General features: G+C 39.7%; 3 protein-coding genes across 4 annotated transcripts; 2 read left to right on the forward strand and 1 right to left on the reverse strand.

Annotated features, from left to right (window-relative positions):
* Positions 1 to 4,110: 4,110 nt before the first annotated feature.
* Positions 4,111 to 8,702, reverse strand: LOC120422865 (GATOR complex protein Wdr59). 2 transcript variants are annotated; one of them, XM_039586416.2, is made up of 5 exons: positions 6,777 to 8,702; positions 6,404 to 6,723; positions 6,215 to 6,347; positions 5,309 to 5,338; positions 4,111 to 5,061 (listed from the first exon to the last, which is right to left on the reverse strand). In XM_039586416.2, exons 1-5 carry the CDS (start codon positions 8,610 to 8,612, stop codon positions 4,510 to 4,512), a joined length of 2,871 nt encoding a protein of 956 aa, XP_039442350.1. In that variant the 5' UTR covers positions 8,613 to 8,702; the 3' UTR covers positions 4,111 to 4,509. The 2 variants fall into 2 exon arrangements, with proteins under 2 accessions (XP_039442350.1, XP_039442357.1); XM_039586423.2 differs by lacking the exon at positions 5,309 to 5,338 and having other exon boundaries at positions 4,113 to 5,061.
* A 2,586-nt stretch (positions 8,703 to 11,288) lies between these two features.
* On the forward strand, positions 11,289 to 15,322 carry LOC120423019 (uncharacterized). The gene is made up of 2 exons (XM_039586663.2): positions 11,289 to 11,756; positions 12,231 to 15,322. The coding sequence occupies exons 1-2, from the start codon at positions 11,665 to 11,667 to the stop codon at positions 12,601 to 12,603; spliced, it is 465 nt and encodes a 154-aa protein (XP_039442597.1). The 5' UTR covers positions 11,289 to 11,664; the 3' UTR covers positions 12,604 to 15,322.
* A 571-nt stretch (positions 15,323 to 15,893) lies between these two features.
* On the forward strand, positions 15,894 to 17,709 carry LOC120423198 (uncharacterized). The gene is made up of 2 exons (XM_039586904.1): positions 15,894 to 16,244; positions 16,305 to 17,709. The coding sequence occupies exons 1-2, from the start codon at positions 16,155 to 16,157 to the stop codon at positions 17,391 to 17,393; spliced, it is 1,179 nt and encodes a 392-aa protein (XP_039442838.1). The 5' UTR covers positions 15,894 to 16,154; the 3' UTR covers positions 17,394 to 17,709.
* The last annotated feature ends 1,591 nt before the right edge of the window (positions 17,710 to 19,300 follow it).

Raw genomic sequence — 19,300 nt, forward strand, 5'->3', positions numbered from 1 at the left:
CCAAGTTGCCTAGGAATTGATAATTGGGAATAAAACCAACTCCACCAGAACCAGATTCTCACCACCATGACAGCCGTCAATTGCCGACGACTCCCATCTCCATCGCGAACCAGGGACAAGGAAAAGGATTAGGAAGTGTTGATGCTTCACTTTTTTAAGGGGCCAAGGGAAAATCTCCACGGTGTCATCAAGACCAATGGCGAATTGTGTTTAATATTGAAAAGACTTGTACAATCGGTTGTAAACTATTTAGTATACATTCAAAAACGTCAAACAGATCAAACAACTTGCTCAAATGTTCAAAAAAGTTTTGTTTTGTTCGATAGTAAAAATTCTGTACGACCACAAAGAGTATAAAATGGATTTTTAAATCAATTTGGAAAAATAACCTCGCGGTCCTTCTTGACAGAAAAGTTCCTGTTCCAAGGGGACCATAGTTGTCCATCGAAAAAATGTTGTCTTGTCAATATTTTTTTTTGCATTAAAATGAAAAAAGTGATCAGAAATGGTTTTTAATCGTGTTTTTTTACCGTTGTACATAAAAATTGACATAGGGCTTTAGTACCCAATTCTTAATTTAATTAATTCTTATTTTAAAGAAGCTACAAAATTTATACATGATGAAATTTTCAAAACTACCTTTTTATTTTTTTAATATTTAAAAATATTTTTTTACTTTTTGCGACATAGACATTTGGAAGCTTTTAAGAATTTATTAATTAAATAATTAAAAACCTCAATCATAAAATAATTCTAGTTTTTTTTTTAAAGTTCCTATAAATTATTGTCTTTCATATGTTTATAGGACCTATTCAAAAAACTATAGAATTACATAATTTAAGAATTTATGCATTTAGTAATTGAATAATTGAATAAGTAAATAATTAAAGAATTCAATAACTAGGCGTTTTTGGAATTTTTAGTTTCAAGAGTTTAAGAATTTAGAATCTTAGAATTAATGCATTATAAAATACAAGAATTATATGAGTTTTTTTTCGGAATTTTAGAATTTTGATTTATTTATTTTTTAATTGAAGAATTTTAGTTTTTTTTTTCAAACGTTCTAATCTAAGAGGTGTCCTATGTTTATAGGACAATTTAAAGAATAAAAGAACTCAGGAATTTATAAACTACGATTCCAGATTTTAATTAGTGAATTAAGGATTTTTGAATTGTAATATTTAAAAAAATTTAAATTTTAAAATAAATTTGGAATTCTGTATTTTTGAACTATAAACTTTTTTGATCTTTATTATGCTGTTGCATGATCAGAGAAACATCACCAGATCGTTGAAGCGTATGATCAGTTCTGCTGATAGGTTATTACGGTCCTGTTCAGCAACGGAGTAGGACAACCATGGGTGGTCTGGTCTCTCATGCTCATGCTCATGCTCATAAACTTTTTGATCTCTATTATTTTTTATTTAAATAGGAAATTTATGAAAATTACAGTTTTTATGAATTTAATTTAAAAAATTCATATTTTAAACTATTCATATATAAAAAAAATCCGAAATTTCAAATATTCAAAACTTTAAAAATCCTAAATTCTTAACTCAAATTTTTTTGGAATTCAGCAACTCAAATTTTAAAATATAAAAATTAAAAAAAGTCAGCATTTAAAAATTCATAAAATTTAAAAATCAAAATCAATCAAGAGATCAAAAATAAATATAATATGATAATTTCTCTTTTGCCTAAATTCATATATTCTAAATTCTCAAATTCTTAAGGATGCACAGCAACGATGGAAGTTGATATTTTCTTATTCCAAAATTGTCAAACTTACGGACCCAATCCTGCAACAACGTGATTGTAAAAATAGTAAAACTTTGTTGTAAATTACTTTATGGACAGTACATTAGAGGGGGTGAATAAAAAAATATTTCGATAGTATCCGTAGTTTTGAAGATACTAAAATGTCTGTAACAAAAATCTGAGTGCAAAAGCTCTGGTTGATGTGTACTGTTAAATTCTTAAATTCTTATATTCTTATATTTTTAAATTCTTATATTTTTAAATTCTTAAATTCTTAAATTCTTAAATTCTTAAATTCTTAAATTCTTAAATTCTTAAATTCTTAAATTCTTAAATTCTAAAATTCTAAAATTCTTAAATTCTAAAATTCTAAAATTCTAAAATTCTAAAATTCTAAAATTCTAAAATTCTAAAATTCTAAAATTCTAAAATTCTTAAATTCTTAAATTCTTAAATTCTTAAATTCTTAAATTCTTAAATTCTTAAATTCTTAAATTCTTAAATTCTTAAATTCTTAAATTCTTAAATTCTTAAATTCTTAAATTCTTAAATTCTTAAATTCTTAAATTCTTAAATTCTTAAATTCTTAAATTCTTAAATTCTTAAATTCTTAAATTCTTAAATTCTTAAATTCTTAAATTCTGAAATTCTTAAATTCTTAAATTCTTAAATTATTTAATTCTTAAATACTTAAATTTTTAAATTTTTAAATTCTTAAATTCTTAAATTGGAGGATTTTTGGAGTCATACTTAAAAAAAAATATCAAGGCAGGTCAAGATAGACCAAGTTTCCTAAAATTCATCAAACAAATCGAGCCAAACATTTCATTAGGGCACAAAACCAAAACGTAAACATTCGGGATTATTCCACTATTCCATTCATTAGTACACTCCCTACATGCCCTCCAAGAATCAGATTGATAACAAACAATTTCCTATTGAAAAAATCAAAAACTCAAAAGGGCCCATAACAATGTTCACTCCGAACCAGAAAAAAGTTCAATTGTGCCCTTTTCTTTTTCGTTAGTTTTTCGTAGTTGAGGAACTTTCTATGTTATAAAGTGAACTTTTCATACATTCTTAACACCCTGGGCCTTGTAAAGTCAAGGGGCATGATTTGATCCTAGTGCATTAGTTAAAATTTGGGTATACATTCTTTTTTATAAGCACTATGGACACCACTTCATGCTACGAGAACTCGCTTTGTCGCAGCCCCAGGGCTTAAGCGTTGACCGATGAGCTGTCTTCGTGAACTAGGTAGTTCTCCGATAGTGAAAATATCACAATTGCACAAGACACCGCTGCTTCTGTGACTTTTTCACTATCACAATGTGGGATTTAGGTGGGACTTTAGGATAGTACAATTGATTTGTTGCTTAGCATTAGCATTTAAAATAAATCTGTATCCTTTTCAAATCTATTTGATGTTAAAGTTAGTTGCAATTGTTAAGTTAGAGTAATGCTGTCAATAAACTTTGATTGATGTAGAATACTAGGCATTCTTTTATGTCAAATTATCCATAGAGTCTCGGTCAATCAATAATGTAATGATATCGAACAAAATTCGTTGATCTGTTGAACTAACGGTTTTCGGATTATGGTTGTATTGACCATTGTTGCGAATCGAGGAACTACGGATCTTCTGACGTAAATGATCATTTCTTTTTAAAATCGCGATTTCTATCCTATTTGTACATTAGTTCACAAATTTTTATTGTTTTTTTTTATAGAAGTAGTACTGCAACAGTTAAAGGAACGTTTAGTTTTGAACATTAAGTTTAGAGGATTTTAGATTAAAATTTGGATTTTCAATCCAAAGTAGTTAGCGCATGAATATTTGGACTTAATGAATAATTGAATAAGTTGGACTTATGAATAACACACAACTGTGCATTTATTCTAGAGTCAGATCCATACAGCGTCAGTGTTTATTTGGTCGAAGTGTACTAATTCATTGGCAGATCTGATTCTAGTTGTAATGTACGACAAGACTACTGACGGACGTGACAGGACGAGGACCCAGTTTAGAGGTTTCAACATCAACGATGTGCGGCTGGACCACCCTCCCAAAACAAAAAAAAAAAAATAAAAAAAAAAACTTTTCATACATTCTTAACACTTATTCACTTCAAAACAACATTTGGTTTACGTTTCACCAAAGATTTCTGCAGAAAAAAACTTCGTCGAATCACAATATTTAATACGGTCCCGCGGATGCTGTTCAGTACACTTTTGAAGAATTTTTATGTTTCACATGCCTTATTCTCACCATTCGATCACAAAACTTCACCATTTAACATAATGTTCGCTGAATTCCTCATTATTTCTAACTGAACAAAAGGTCCCATAAACATCATTCAACACAACAATCGGATGACAGCGCTTTAGTGCCCTTTCAATTCTCTTCGAAATTGCATCTAGAAAGGGCCCATTATGAACAACAGTTGGAAAGTTAAAAGGGCCTAATAACGAGATTTTTTTAAATTATGAGTTTTATTGCGAAAATCAACATAAATTAAGAAGCATTCAAGCAGAGTTGAGGATAATGATCTGTTTTATCGTATCATAAGTAAAAATACCATCAGTCAAGCTTCTTTTTTAAATAGGAATTGAAACAAGTTGTGCACTTTTTGCAAGCTATTTTCTCGAATCGCGGTTTTTGGTTTTGTGCCCTAATCAAATGTTTGGCTCGAAATCTGCATAATTGGAATAAAACTTAATCTTTATTCTAAAACAAAAAAATCCACTTTCCTAATTCAAATTGCACAACGCCGAACTCTGCCTCAGACAGTGGCACCCACATCCGGTGGCACACTCGTCGTGCTTTTCGAACCATATCCGCATGTGCTCGGTGTGTCCTCCGTGGCCACAGTTCAGGCACGCGTTGGCCGCCCCTCGCACCGGCAATCTACAAAGCGTACAATACAGGACCGGTTTGCGGCAGCTGGAGCAAGCGGGCGATCCGATCCGGCAGCAGTGCTGACACTCCGTCACGAACTCCACACAGCGCGGTGGATCTACGTAGTGCGACAGGTACTTGAGGACCTTGGTGCGCGTCACCAGGAGACCCCAGCGGTACAGCATTTCGGCGTACGCCCGCTTGAAGTTGTCGTACTGGTAGCGATTGGTGTCGCCGAGCAGGCTGCGGTTGATGTCTCCGAGGCCGGCGATTCGGCAGTCGTCCAGCGAGTCGGACCAGGAGTTGCTGCGGAGGTGCTTGAGCTGCTGGGCCAGGGTCCAGACGGCGTTCGAGTTGTTGGTGTTGTCCACCGGGAGGATCGTGTGGTACGGGGAACCACTTGGCTGTTTGGTTTTGTGGGGAAAGAAGTTTAGAAGGTTGGATTTGGATTCCGATGGAAACGACTTCTCCGGAAAAGCAGTATTTGCATGCATTAAGGTAAAAAACTCTCAAAAGTTTGATAAAACGACGTGCAAAAATGCATTTCACTATATGATACGGTTACGTTTTGTAAAACTCAACGGATGTCGTCCGGTTATCATGTGGAGTGAGATATTACACTATATTCATAATAAATACCAAACCAATTACCTTGATTTTGCGCAGACCACTTAGTAAGTGCTATAAGAATAATGTGAAAAAATAAATTAAATGTAAAAGGGAGGGATTGTAAATAAAACCAACACATAAAAAGTTTTAGTACGGCAAATCACAGTTAGCTTACAAACTATAGGCGAGGGTGACGGGGGGAATAAAACTAAATGACGCTAAATTAAAATGAGTTTTTTTTAAATAGGGATGGTGCAGTTCTAACGGTTAATTTGTGGGTAAATTAAAACAAATGTTGCGTAAACAAGATTTAGTGTGTAGCGCTGGACCCCCTTGCTTGACAGCTGTCAAAAAATTTCATTCGCGAACGTCGTACCAGCAGCATTGTTTTCGTTGTTGAGGACCGCAAGTGCTTGACAGAACGGAATAGTGAAAACTGGTAAGTTGCAGGTTCCGGAACACTCGCAAAGGGGGAAATCCGTGGGTACGCATTGTAAACAAAAGGTGTTGAGAAAAATCGTGACAGGTTGCTCCGGCATGGGGTGATACAAAGGAATGTATGGCGTTAAGTGTTCATTAAGGAGGAAATTTGTGGGTACGCATTGTAAACAAAAGTTTTGAAAGAACTTCAGCAACCTGCTCCGAAGACCGAAAGCCAACTTTGGTATGCTGAAGATTGAGCAACTACAAGGAACAAAAGCAGCTTTTCTAAGATTTAAGGTTACTAAGCGGAGTAAACAATCGGAAGATTATAATGAACTGCAAGTCGTGCCAAATATTAAAACACTAATCTACGAGAGAACCGCTCAACAAGCTACTGAACAACCTACGAACGTAAAACGATTGTGCTGCGCTCCAAACCCCAAAAGCTACCGAAATCCAAAGGTGACGAACTACAAAACCAGTTTAAGAAATGGAAAAAAAGAACAAACTCCCGCTTGTACTCACGCTCTGGTTCACGGACTTGCTGCTGGAGCTGGAACTGCGCGACAGCTCGTACAGCGAGGGACAGTGCCGGCCAAACGCACAGCACAGCATCGCCGCCGTCTGGATGTCGTAGATCCGGGCAAAGTGGTTGATGCTGAGCAAAGGAATACTCTTTAATGAAAATTCTTACTAAGAGTAGTGGAAACCTACAGCGACTCGAGCAAACTCTTGGCGAACGGGTTCTGCGCGCACAGCATATCGTCGTCGGTATCGAAGTCGGCGGCCACCACCGTGGAGGTCGCGGGCGCCGCAATCATCTCCGCCAGCGACCAGCACTGGACGAGGTCGGGCCGGCCGCCGCAGCGTTCCGCGACCTCGCGGTTGTGCCGACACATGCCCGCAACGTCCGACGTGTTGATGATGTAGTTCTCGGCCAGCTCGCGGCTCACGTACAGGATCTTGGCGATGTCGTACACGTTGACGGTGGCGACGCACACTTTCGGGGTGGAGCCCCGGTTGCGGGAGGATTTCTACGAGGAAAGTGGGGTTATTTGGTGGTCAATGCTGGAGAGTCTAAGCTTACCCGATCGTGTAGATAGAACGAGGACACGCTAGGATCCCGGTGGGCGTACAGAATCGGTTGCGAGCCCATTACGTTGCCGAGGTAGCCTCCGCTGATCGCGGACAGCGCTCTTGGAGTGGTATTTTGGTGCTTCAAGCTGATTCGTTTGGTGTTGAGGGGTCGAGAGAAGGTGACCAGGATGCCAACCTGACTGAAGCGAGCGCCGGAAGTTTTCGGGAAAGGAACGCAAGCGTCGTGTAGAGCACTGCTGAGGGCTCCTTCGAGGCGAGGTGACTGTAGTCGCATATGCTTGTCTCCGCTGGTGGTGGATTTCTTGAGTTGGGTTACCAGAGCTCGCAGGCATTGCTCGAGGCAGGTGCGACCTTTCTTTACACGTTGACTAGCGGTCATCCGGAGAGTCTTCATTAGGGTGATCGAAAGCTGATCATCCAGCGAGGTTCCCTGGCAGTAGGTGAACTCCGGACCGATGCCGTTGTTCGGGTATTGCTGCGGAAAGTTGACCTGCAGCATGACTACGTACCCGCTGACGGAGATCCTCACTGTGGCGGTTCGCTTGACCGGATCCAACACCTCGATGTCTATGTGAGGGATGTTCGGGTTGAGCAGAGAGAACTCGTGCTGCAGCGATACCGACGGTTGCTTCTCGCGAGTTGGACTCTTCATGCTGGCGCCCGAGCTGACTTTAGATAATGAAGTCCCTTCCTCAATTATGAGTCCGTCGTCATCTTCCGGAGGATAGCGTTCGCAGAGCTTCCGGATATCTTCATCGATTCGCCAGATGCGGATTGTTTGATCGCGAGACCACGTGATTAGCTCCGGATCTACGCTGAGGCTATTTCTTCGCCAGGCAAAGTCCAACACTACGTCAGTGTGACCCGTAAGGGAGCAGATCGGAGAATCCTGCTTGGAGTTGTTCCACATCAGCAGACTGTGCTCTCCACGACCCTGGTGAGGCACGCTGATCGTGACCAACCCATCGGCAAACGGCGTGTAACGAGCTCGCCACACCGGACACGAAGTCGTGATGATCTTCTCCGCCCTTCTCGGGTTATTTATGTCAAAGTACTTGACCGTCCCATCCTGACTCGCCGTCGACAAACTCGTCTCATGATCGTGACTCCAGTTTATCCCATGAATCCGTGACAAGTGCGCCGTAATGTACTGTATCGGACAAGAACCCTTCCGCTGGTCCCAAATCCTCAAATCCCCATCATGAGCCGTCGCCACCAAGTTCCCAGAAACCCGATTAAACCCAACCTGACTCGCTCCGGACATGCAAACCGCGTTCAACGACAGAACCGGCTTTCGCGGATCCCGCAAATCCCACAGATGCGTATACGTATCGATCGAGCAACTCGCCAACAGGTGCGGAACCTTCGAGTGCCAATCAATGTCCGTAATCATCCGCGTGTGCGCCCTCAACGAGTGCTTAATCGTCGGCTGACCCGACTTCCAGGTCACCACCTCGATCGTCTGACTCGTCGCGATCGCACAGTACTCCTGACTGTTCTGACAAATCGCCCACTCCGCCGCACTGACCTCGTACTTCCACGGCCGCGGGAACTTACTCAACCCACCGGCAGGACTCCCGCCCTCACCCTCCATCTCGTAGTCCCGGATCGATTGCAGCGCAAGCTGACGCCTCCCGGCAAGCAATATCCACGAGCCCGTCCAGTCGACGGACATGACGTTGGCCTGCAGGTCGCGGTACTCGCGTACCCAAGCACTCCGTCGAGCAGGACATCCGGTGGAGTCGGTTCCGATGGCGGCGGCGGCGGCGGGGGTGTTGAGCGTGGGACCACCCACGAAGCGGGAATCCGGAAAAGAGGCGAGCATCTTATCACTGCATTATTCTTGCACGATAAATGAAACGAGAACAAAAATGCGACGCACTTTTGATGGGAAATGCGATAACTTTCAATGTTTTTGTTTACACTTTGGTTGACAGCTCAACAGCTGATAAGAAAAATAGGCGGTGGTGGTTGATTGCTCCGTGCAGACTTTACACCGCGCGGTCTCAAAATTTCAATCTACTTATTTTTGAGTAGTCAGTTGGGTTGGGAGGTAAGCAAAATCAACTCAGCAACGATTTAACGATATTTAAATTTTACCTTCTTTTCATGATAAAAACATGTAAATTAAATGGCTCTCGTCAAAAAGAAAAATCTAACCCTCTCGATTTCTCTGGTTGGTTTCTAAACGAACTTAAAATAAACTCAAATTTATGACCGATGAACTCAAATCTAGAGTTGTTTTTAAAGGTCCTATAAGTTTTAGCGATATCCACGCGTGAGAGTGTGTTAGTTTGTAACAAAATTTACACGCAGACATAGGCAAATTGAGTAGAATGATTCGTCTGTCAAAATCAGCTGTGTCTTTGGGTCCTTTGTTATACCACGAGCACGTGGTAAACAGCTGGTTTTTACAGGCGAGTTCGGCTACTCGATTTGCCTATGTCTATGTGAATGTAGCATAAACACAGCATCATAGTGTGCTTGTCAGAAACCGTGTATACCTCTATTGTGTTTTATATGTGTATAGGACCTATTAAAACACTGGAAATGTACACACAAAGAAAAAAAGCTGTTTCTTGACCCCTTTCCTTCCGATCTGGATACCAGCCTTAAAGTTGAAAATTGATTCTGTTCTTGTTAGTTTGAAAGTGCGGGTCTTTTGTACAAAAATACAATAACTTTTTTATTCTTCTTTTGGAAAAAATCACAAGTCCAAAATGTAAACAGAGCAAAAGGAAGCAAGCAAAAGTCGTCAAAGGGCAGCAGCCACGCTCAGAGACAGTTAGAGAAGCGAAAGGCGTGAGCTTCAATGCCTGCCAATAGAAATCAGATCATCGCCAGTTTCCCAAATTAAAATTGCGTGGTTGACAAGAACCAGTCCGGGTCCTGAATAGGCAAGAAGTGTTTGCTGAAGAATTTGCTGATGTTTTCTAGGTGGCTTCACAGGAAGTACGTGTGGAATCACGAGCGGCATTTCAGGTGGCGGATGCACCTTGGAAGTGGTCAAATCGGTCGTCGTTTAGGAGGTCAGCAATTAAATCTTCCGGCAACTGAACCAATCTGGATTAGAGACCCTAAATAGAGAGACTGGATAGATTTTGCTAAATCGGTCTGTTTTAAAACGGAATTTGTATACGATTCAAATCGTGTTTTGTTTCAGAATTCGTTCTGTTCCTGCGAAATATGTTGGCTGACATCGGGCGATCAGTCTAAACAACAGACTCATAGCTCATTGCGCATGATGAACAACTTTTGCGAGAAAGAGAAAGCAGATTTCAGATGCAAATGAAATGTTCAGGTGGAAAGCCTTATTATTTTTTTTTTAATTTAGAAGATTTGGGTTTGAATTTCTCAATTTTTGAAATTATAGATTTAGAATGTCTTTAAAATTTAGAAGATATATACTTTTTAAATCTTCGTTTTTTTTTTTAATTTTGTTTTTATTGTAGGTCTAAGTTTTTGAACTTCTGATTTTTTTTATATTAATTTTTCTTTTTATTAAAATTTATTTATGGTTTCGTAAAAAAATTATGTGATTTTTTATAACCCTTTCTACTTGAAAATTTACGAATTCCACGGGGTGCTACATAATTTGGATAGTTTGGATAAAATATTTGATTTTTGTTTCTCGCAAAAGTTTTTTTTTATCATGCTACAGTCATCCCTCATATTCGGAACAGTTTCCAGATCTGCCAACGTTCAACAAATCATAGAAAATCGATAATTGAACATAATGATTTGCTTTTTCCTTCATGTGAATGCTTTTCTTGCGATCTTTCGATTGATGTATAGACTTGCTGTACATTTTTACGCTTTATATCAAGTTTTTAAAGAAAAACATTGACCCTTGAAATCCACAAATTCGGAACACTTTTTTCTTACGATGTAAACAAACTTTTTTTTCTCTTCAGGAGTACATATTTTTTTACAAAAAAATGACTTCACACTCTGAAACCAATAAAACTCCAGCTCAGTGATGTTTTAAACATGGTCTGATAACTTTTTTTGTGCAAATATCAATTAAATTCGGGTGTTCCACAATTGTGGAAGGCACAATAACATCCCACAATCATGGAACAGGCATTTTGGAGGCAGTGTTTTGCTACCCTGGATAAAATAGTCTTGAAATGAGTTTTTTGTTCAAAAAGTACTATTTTTACTAGTGAAATAGCAAGAGAATGTCCAAATAAAGGTCCTAAAAATAGGAGGGACGACAGAAAAGTTGCATTTTGCATCCTATTGACAAATTACTACAAAAGTGTTCCGAATTTGTGGGTGTTCCGAATATGTGGGATGACTGTACATATAGTTGTTTTTTTTTTCGACTGACCTCTTGATGACAGTCATCATATTTCGCAGCAACAGCTCTTTGGCATCATGCCAACATTAGAAAAAAAAGTGTGGCTGTCATGCCATGGCACAGTTTTTTGTAATGTTGGTATCACTGCGTGATTTTGACAATTCGGGCGCGAGGGGCGTGACATTGGCCTTAATGTATTAATTTTCGCGTTTAATTAATTAAGGAATTAAATTTCTCGCGTCATTTAATATTTGACAGCACCACACCTGCTTTGAAAACATTGATTTGACTCGTGTCACTTTCGCTGGCAGAACTGTCAAGTTTGTTTTGATTTAGTTTTAGAAAGAAAATATGTCGCGAGTTTAATTAGGATTTTTTATGAAAACTTGCGATTCGAGGTGCCTCCATTCTTTTGCTTCGACACGCATCTAGTGGAGGATTGCGGAGGCGAAGGCATCGGCAGTATGTCGGACGATTTGGAGTTCGACGAGCTGAACGACTGGGAAGAGTGCACGAAGATTTAGTCCGGTTGAAACAGAGGGAAGCGAGGTTGCAGCTGGATCTGAACGTGTTGATGATGCCGAACATGCTAGAAACGCAGCATCCGACGTCACATCCGGCAATGCAGCAGCATCATTTGGAGAAATCGCAGCAGCGGGGAGAAAAGTAAGGAGGGGATTTTGAATGATGGGAGATTGTTGATTAATTTTATGTTTATTGTAGGCAGACATGCATCGGCACTATGAGCTCATTTTAACGGCACTCAGCTTGTTATAGATGGCATTTTCGTTTAAAGCAATGTTATGCTTGTTGCTAGGTAAAAATCTCTTGATTTTGGCTTGAATAATGTGTAGAAAACATTGGTTCATTGGAAAACCCGATTTTAGCTATATGTTCATGTAAATGTTCTCTTAAGCTCTCAAGAAGAACTTCTTAAAAGCTCTTTGAGTGCAATTAAGAGTTCTTAACCTATATCTCGGTTGGGTTTCAAAATAATCTCTCAGGGTCTTCGGGAGCCTAAAAGACAAGCGTAATTAGCGTATTCTAATCACTGGCACAACATGCTGGGTATCTTCTACATGAAATGCCAAACAAGTTCTTCTAAAAGAGGAGTTAGAGCGGATGCATGTCTGATTGTAGGTGGTTTCTTCATCGGTCTTCAGCCAAACTTTCCGTTGTCGAAACCCGCTTAGATGCGTATCTTTTTGGCGGACGAATTCCCGGCATAACGAATCAGTCGACGTTTACGATTCCAGTAAACTTTCCTCCGGCGTTTAACATGGTTGCCGCCGTTGAACTTCAACCAGCGGCTAGTTCAGGAGGTTCAGCAAAATCATCCGGTGTTGAATCAGCACCGTTATCATCAACAGCAGCAGCAGGGTCAGAATCCCTGTCAGCAGCAGCCCAAAAACTGCAAAATTACCAGCAGAACCAGAAAAAGATGCAACACCATCGTGGCAGGCTGAACCGATCGGGGGAGTACGAAGCGTACGCGATTGTCCCATTGTTATAAATAAATACAAGTTGTTTTAAACCCTAGTTTATATTTCAAAGCAATTTCATTCACCATATTCTGGCCACCGTGATGCGATATTCGAGCGGTCGTTAAGTACCTTTAACTACCGACTGATGCGTGACTGCAACTGGGCGATGCGCACCCGGTTCGGGAGGATGCAGCACTCGTCCAGCAGAAGGTCGTTCGGCTTGTTGGCGCGTTTTCGGAGCAGACTGACCTCTTCCACATCCGACCCCGTTGACCGTCAGGGTCGTTCTTCGGCTGACGGTTATCACGAAAATTCTAGGACCACCCGAGGACCATTGTTCCAGTTACCCCTCCTTTACTGGTAGTGGTGGTGGTGCTGCTGCTGCGAAACATCATCGTTGAAGTGATCATCGAACCAGGTTTGCCGACAGGATGGCTGCCCTCCTTCTCGGAAACTCTTTGGGTGGCAATTGATTCTGAAACGAGTAAGTATAATTTATATACACACAAAAATGGAGGAAAACCTGCCGGATTGTGCCACGATTCACTGAAGTCACAATCTCCCGCCGCAATCAAACGCTTATCTGGAGAAACATCTCCTGCTGCTGATCCGGGTGTCCAACACCGCCAACTCCGTTGCGATTTTTGTGGCAACCTTGGTTGTGGTTGTAGAACCAGCCTTCTCCGCCGCCGGAATGTCCACCGGAGTGATCTTACCATGAACCGCCACCACCGGGAGAATGCATTCTCCCATTAGACCGACTTTTCGGCGACAAACAAATTGCACCAAACACAACAACAATCGTGCGCAATGTCAAACCGTCAAACTGTCAAATCAATGTGGTCCAAAAAGAGGTGGCGATGTTTTGATCGAAAACAATCGTTAATTAATTAATTTCGGCAGTTAATTAATTAAATTATTTAATTTTTTACTATTGTCCCGCCCCTCGTTCGGGCGTGCACCATTTGTAACGCCATCTTTGCTTAAAAATCTGGATATTTTTCACTGGGCCTCCCGCATAATCAAATACCAAAGGTGAAACTGTCGAAATCATATGAAAATTATTTCTGGTATGGTTACCATTTGTGATATTGTTGATATAATGTCACGACCATATAACAAAATTAAAATGGTACTATTTCCCGAATTGTTACACTTATCTTGACATATTCGAATGGTTGATTTTTTTTCCTACAATTTAATGAACGGTATCTATTCGTCATACGATTAGGATGGTTCGAAACAGCTATTGTTAGAACATAATAGTACTGTAGCCGGTATGATAAAAGTTATGATACTCGGTATGATTTAGTCAAAGAAACTTAAGCGGAAAATTTCCTAAATTTCCTAAGTCCTAATAATTGAAACAATTGCACAACAATTAATGGTACGATATAATTATTCCTCATATGTTTGGTATTATTTCAAACAGTTTTTGTATGATTGAGCCAAAAATGAATTTTAGCGAAAATTTTCTTAAGTCCCGATGATTCAAACAATTGTTCAACAATTCATGGAGAAATATAACTTTTCGCCATATGGTAAGGATTTTTCGGAACAGCTATTGTTAAAACATAAGGGTACCATAGCCGACGTAGTATTTTCAACTTGAAGCTCAGCGAAAAACTCTTAAGTCCCAATAATCCAAACAATTGTACAACAATTCATGGAACGATATAACTGTTCGCCAAACGCTTAGGATTATTTGAAACAGGTATTGTATGATTGAGCCAATTGAACTACAGCAAAAAAAATCCTAAGTCCGAATAATTCAAATAATACTTTAACAATTCATGGAACGATATACCTGAATTCAGCGAAAATTTTCCTAAGTCCCAACAATTCAAACCATTGTTCAACAATTCATGGAACGATATACCTGAATTCAGCGAAAATTTTCCTAAGTCCCAACAATTCAAACCATTGTTCAACAATTCATGGAACGATATACCTGAATTCAGCGAAAATTTTCCTAAGTCCCAACAATTCAAACCATTGTTCAACAATTCATGGAACGATATACCTGTTTGCCATATAGTTTGTATGTAAAGCTAATTTATTTTCGTGATAATTTTTATAAGTCCAAATAATTTAATCAATTGATTGACCATTATCAGAACGATAACTGTTCGCCATGTGATTGGTCTATAATTTATTTGTATGGTTCTACCATACATGTTACGATATATTTATGATAAATTTTGAGGCCACATTTCATAATAAAATGCATTTTAAACCGCCAAACGTAATGTAACTGAGATAGCTCAATTAGATAAGGCGGCAGCACCACGGAAGAATCAACAGGAGACATCATCATCAAGCGGTAACAAATCCCGGACATTACAAAAAAAAAAAACGCTCACCATTAATAATCATATACTTACCATTCCCATTAAATCCATAGTTCCCAGAACATTTGTAAAGTTTATTTTTTGGCTCCTCCCTTTTAAATGGTGTCGGTAAGTGTCGGTAAAGCAGTTCACCATTTAAAATCATATTTTATTAATTTGTGGTACGGTTCACATAAAATAAGAATTGAACAGTTTGGGGTAGGGTATGACTATGATCCACGAAAAAAATCCCTTGTAAAAATGTATTGTAACATTACCTAACGACCTATTTAATAAATTGTAGGATTGTTTGGGGAATGGAAAATGTACGGTTGCACCCTATTTGGTGTATTATTAAGATCATTTAGGAAAAATCATTCGACAAATGGTGACTGTATGGTTGTTGACTATGCGGGCTACTTATAAAATTAAATTTTCTTTCCTTAAAAAAAGAAACAACTAAAAATTCTTTGAATTTCAAAATAAAAAAAACTCCATTGCAAGCATTAAAACTATTTTAAAAACTTATACGAAATTTAAAAATGCTAGAAACGCTAAATAAATGTGAATTAGAAATTTTGAAGTTGAAGATTATTTGCGTTTTTATCAAATAAAAAAAAAATATACTGTCCGTTTCTCGCGAAGGTACACACAGCGTGGCATTTCAGAATGTGCCGCAGACACTGTTGCCAGCGATTTTCTGCACTTTTGGTGCAATTAGAAACATTCCCGGCAACAATGCCATGCAATCCGAAGAAGAAGATCAACAAAAACAAAACGCACAGTATGGGATTTGACAGCGCGCATTTGCCGAAAGTGCGGCGCGTCATTTCGAGGCTGATATGCCGCATGTCTTTTTTGGGAATACGCGCAATATATGTAATAAAATGCTTCATGGCTGCATTATAATTTAAAGTTTTCCCGAGTAAATTAGGAATAAAATTCACGAAAACCTTCTTCACCGTGTACCGCGATTACACCGTTCCAAAATCAAAACAATCGCCTGAAGCTGTCAGGTCGATGTAAACAAGCCGGATTTTTGAATTTCCAACGAAAATCTCAAAAATTGATTCTTGTTCGCTTCTTTACACAGAATTTTTTGTTCAAAGCCGGCTGATATGAAAATTAAAACGCAAATGTAGCTTCAAAGTGCACACTTGCTTCAAGTGATAACCCGTCATGACAAAGGATTTTGGAAAAGCGTGAAGAACTAGCAACTCTCTTGCCGGAAGTGGAAGCTCTCGATCCCAATGATGGCCCTCGCAGAAATCGCCGATTTCATCGTGAATGTGTTCCAGCTGGTGAATTACCTGCTCAAGATCAGCATCTTCATCGGGAAGGTATGATTTTCTGTTAACTTTTAGAAGTTGAATTGTGACTTGAAATTTCTTCTCTTGAAGGTGCTTGTCGAAATCATCCGGAATGGTTCGCTGCTGGTGTGGCGGGTTCTGCAGGCCATCGGGCGGTTTATGGTGGTGTTCTACGAGGACTACGCGTACTTTATCGAGGACTTCCGGTGCGCGCTGAACTCGTTTGCCAACTTCGTGATCGAGTGCCTGTCGGCGATCTGCGGTGGGCTGGTCCGGGCCGTGCTGGCCATTGGGGATGGGATTGTGTTGGGGTATCATGGGGTTGGAGAGTTGCTGTCGGGACGGTTGCTGACGGTGCCGATCTTTACGTTTGAGTTTGTGAAGCAGGTTCTGGTGCTGCTGGGGAACGGCGTCTGGTTTTTGGTCACGCTTCCCGGTCAGTTGGGGCAAGGCCTTTTGGAGTGTTTCAGCACCGGGTTGAAGGTGCTGGAAGGGTTTTCTCGAGATTTTGGGGCGAAAAGCTTGGAAATTGTTTGCCGATTGGCGGTTTTCTTGGTTAAGGATGTTCCGTTGCAATCCGTGGCGGGATTGTGCGTGCTGGCATTGGCCTACATGAACCCAAAGTGCACCAAAAGAGTTCTCAACTTTTGCTTCCGAGTTGTTCGCTACTTCTACCGCAAACTACTGCCATACGGACGCGGAATCCGGCGCAAGTTCCTCAACGCACGTCACAAGATCTCACAACTGCTCATCCAAACCCTTAGAACAATCCTCATCTGCTTCATCTTCACCCGGGACCGAGCGGTTCACATCTACGACACCGAAGTCCGGCAAGCCCTCGCCCTAATCCGGGACTTCTTCACCTTCACGCAACCAGTCCCACCTCCACAACCGCATCAAGGCCGGATCGAGCAGCGAGACTCGTCGACCTCCTCCTCATCAGCGTCCTCACGATCCTCCTCAGCCAGCTCCGAACGAACCGAAAAACAGCCGGGCTCTGGCCTGCTGGCTTCGATCGGCCTCTGCATCATCTGCGAGGACAACGAAAAGTCCGTGGTGCTCGTGCCGTGCGGCCATCTCTGTCTGTGCAAGCGCTGTGCGAACCAGCTCAGCCATTACGACCAGTACTGTCCGCTGTGCCGGATGTTGATCCACCGGAAGGTGGAGGTTTTCGTGTGAACGCGATACAGGGAGACACATGTTTATTTTAACTGTAGTGTGTTAGCTGTAAAGTTAGTGTGTAAGTGTTAGGGCGATTTAAGAAACGATTAGAATAGCACGGCAGGCCAAATGAAAGACAGTGTCTTGGGCGAACAAAAAAAAAAGACACGCAAACTAGAATAAGCAATTCGGAAGAGTGATTTGCGGAGGAAAGCTCAATTATATTTCGAACAGTTCGATTTAGCGCAAGTTTCTAGTGAGAGTATTAGACTTAAAAAATATGAATGTAATGCTCAAAAAGCTTATAAAATAAAGCACGTTTTTCTAAACAGAATCTTTGTATAGTGTTTTTTTAAATATTACATAATTTTGCAAAATTATGGCTCATTTATTTAACCGATTTAACCCTCTAAAACTCAATCCCGCATCCAGACGGGTTTTGATCTAAAAAAAATAATAAATCGCTAAAATTGCCTTTAATTTTTTTGAAACGGTAAGACTTTTTTCATGATTTATATATTTTAAACATGCAGGCCAAGGATTGATACCTAAGAGCATGCAATGGCACTGACCTTGTTGCGTGCTCTTCGGTTGACGTCCACGTAAGGAACATCCTGGAAGGAGCGTAACTAACTACATCCGTAGTTCTGTTAGATCATCCGAATTATCTTGATCAGAACAGTATAGCTCTGGTTCCTTGCGAGTGTCCTATTTTCATACCTCCACGTTGGCTTGGTTTTCATGATGACCTAGCTGGTGGCCTGTGGAAACGGATCGTAAACCTTTGACCACCGCGGGTCAGAGTCGAGACGGCTAAAAGAAAGGGGCGCAACAATGTGGGAAAGGGAAGAAATTTGTGATTGTAGACGGTATTGTTTTGATTCGCAGTATGTTGAGTCAACCGCTGTGGATGTACCTGCAACATCGCACAACGGGGTTTCTCTTCTCTTCATTCTCAGCTACCACCTATCTCCTATTTTTATTTTGCTCTTCTGATTCCCAATTCTTCACTGATTCTTCTATTTAATATCCAACATTTGATTTTAATTTTACTAACTTTTGATTCTCTTATCTTGCAAAGATTTTCCACTCTTTTCTATCAATTAATACTGCTGTAACAAACTTTGTTTTGTTTTTTTATTCCTTAAAAAATATACTTTTCCTTAATGTACTAGTAATATCAAGTCTATTTATCATTCGCCTAATCTTTTTTGATTGTATTGCGAATTTATTTATTTGAATAATTTTTTATCTGTCCTATAAATTATCATTACTATAATCTAAGCTTGTTTTGTATCTCTATTTATTAACTATTGTCTAATTTTACATCTAATACATCATAGCTTCTCATATTTATTCTTCAAAATACGCTAATCATTCTCTTACTATTGATAATTGATTTTTATATAATAAATTCTCTTTTACTGTCTATTGTTTTCAAACTTCACCCTTTTTTTTCAAACAAGTGAGGTTTGAACCCTTACTCAATTTATGGAATGGTTAAAGGATTAACAGAAATATTACTATTGTATTTTTGGTAAACTTTTATAACATGCTTAGGACCAAAAATTGTAACAAAACACCGCGACAAAAGAAATAGCAACAGATAAACAGACTCAACAATAGGGAAGATTTCAGGAGAAAACAATACACAGTAAATAACAATAAGTTTTTGAATTCAAACTAAAACTAAAACAGTTTTTGCTTTAATGAATGTTGATAGGCACACTATAAATGGTTAGACGCTTATACTTACATCAAACCCTACGCAATGTACCACCTCCGGCCGAGTTAAAATGCGTAACCGGAAAAGAAGGTGTGCATGCCTGGCACGAACACTCAAAGCATGTTCCAGCGTGCTGCTCGTACTGACTCAGAGCAAGGGTGAGATGTAGGTGTAAGGGCAGTGCGTGTTCGTCGGGAAC

The sequence above is a fragment of the Culex pipiens genome, chromosome 2 (assembly GCF_016801865.2).
Source record: "Culex pipiens pallens isolate TS chromosome 2, TS_CPP_V2, whole genome shotgun sequence".
Lineage (NCBI taxonomy): Eukaryota > Metazoa > Arthropoda > Insecta > Diptera > Culicidae > Culex > Culex pipiens.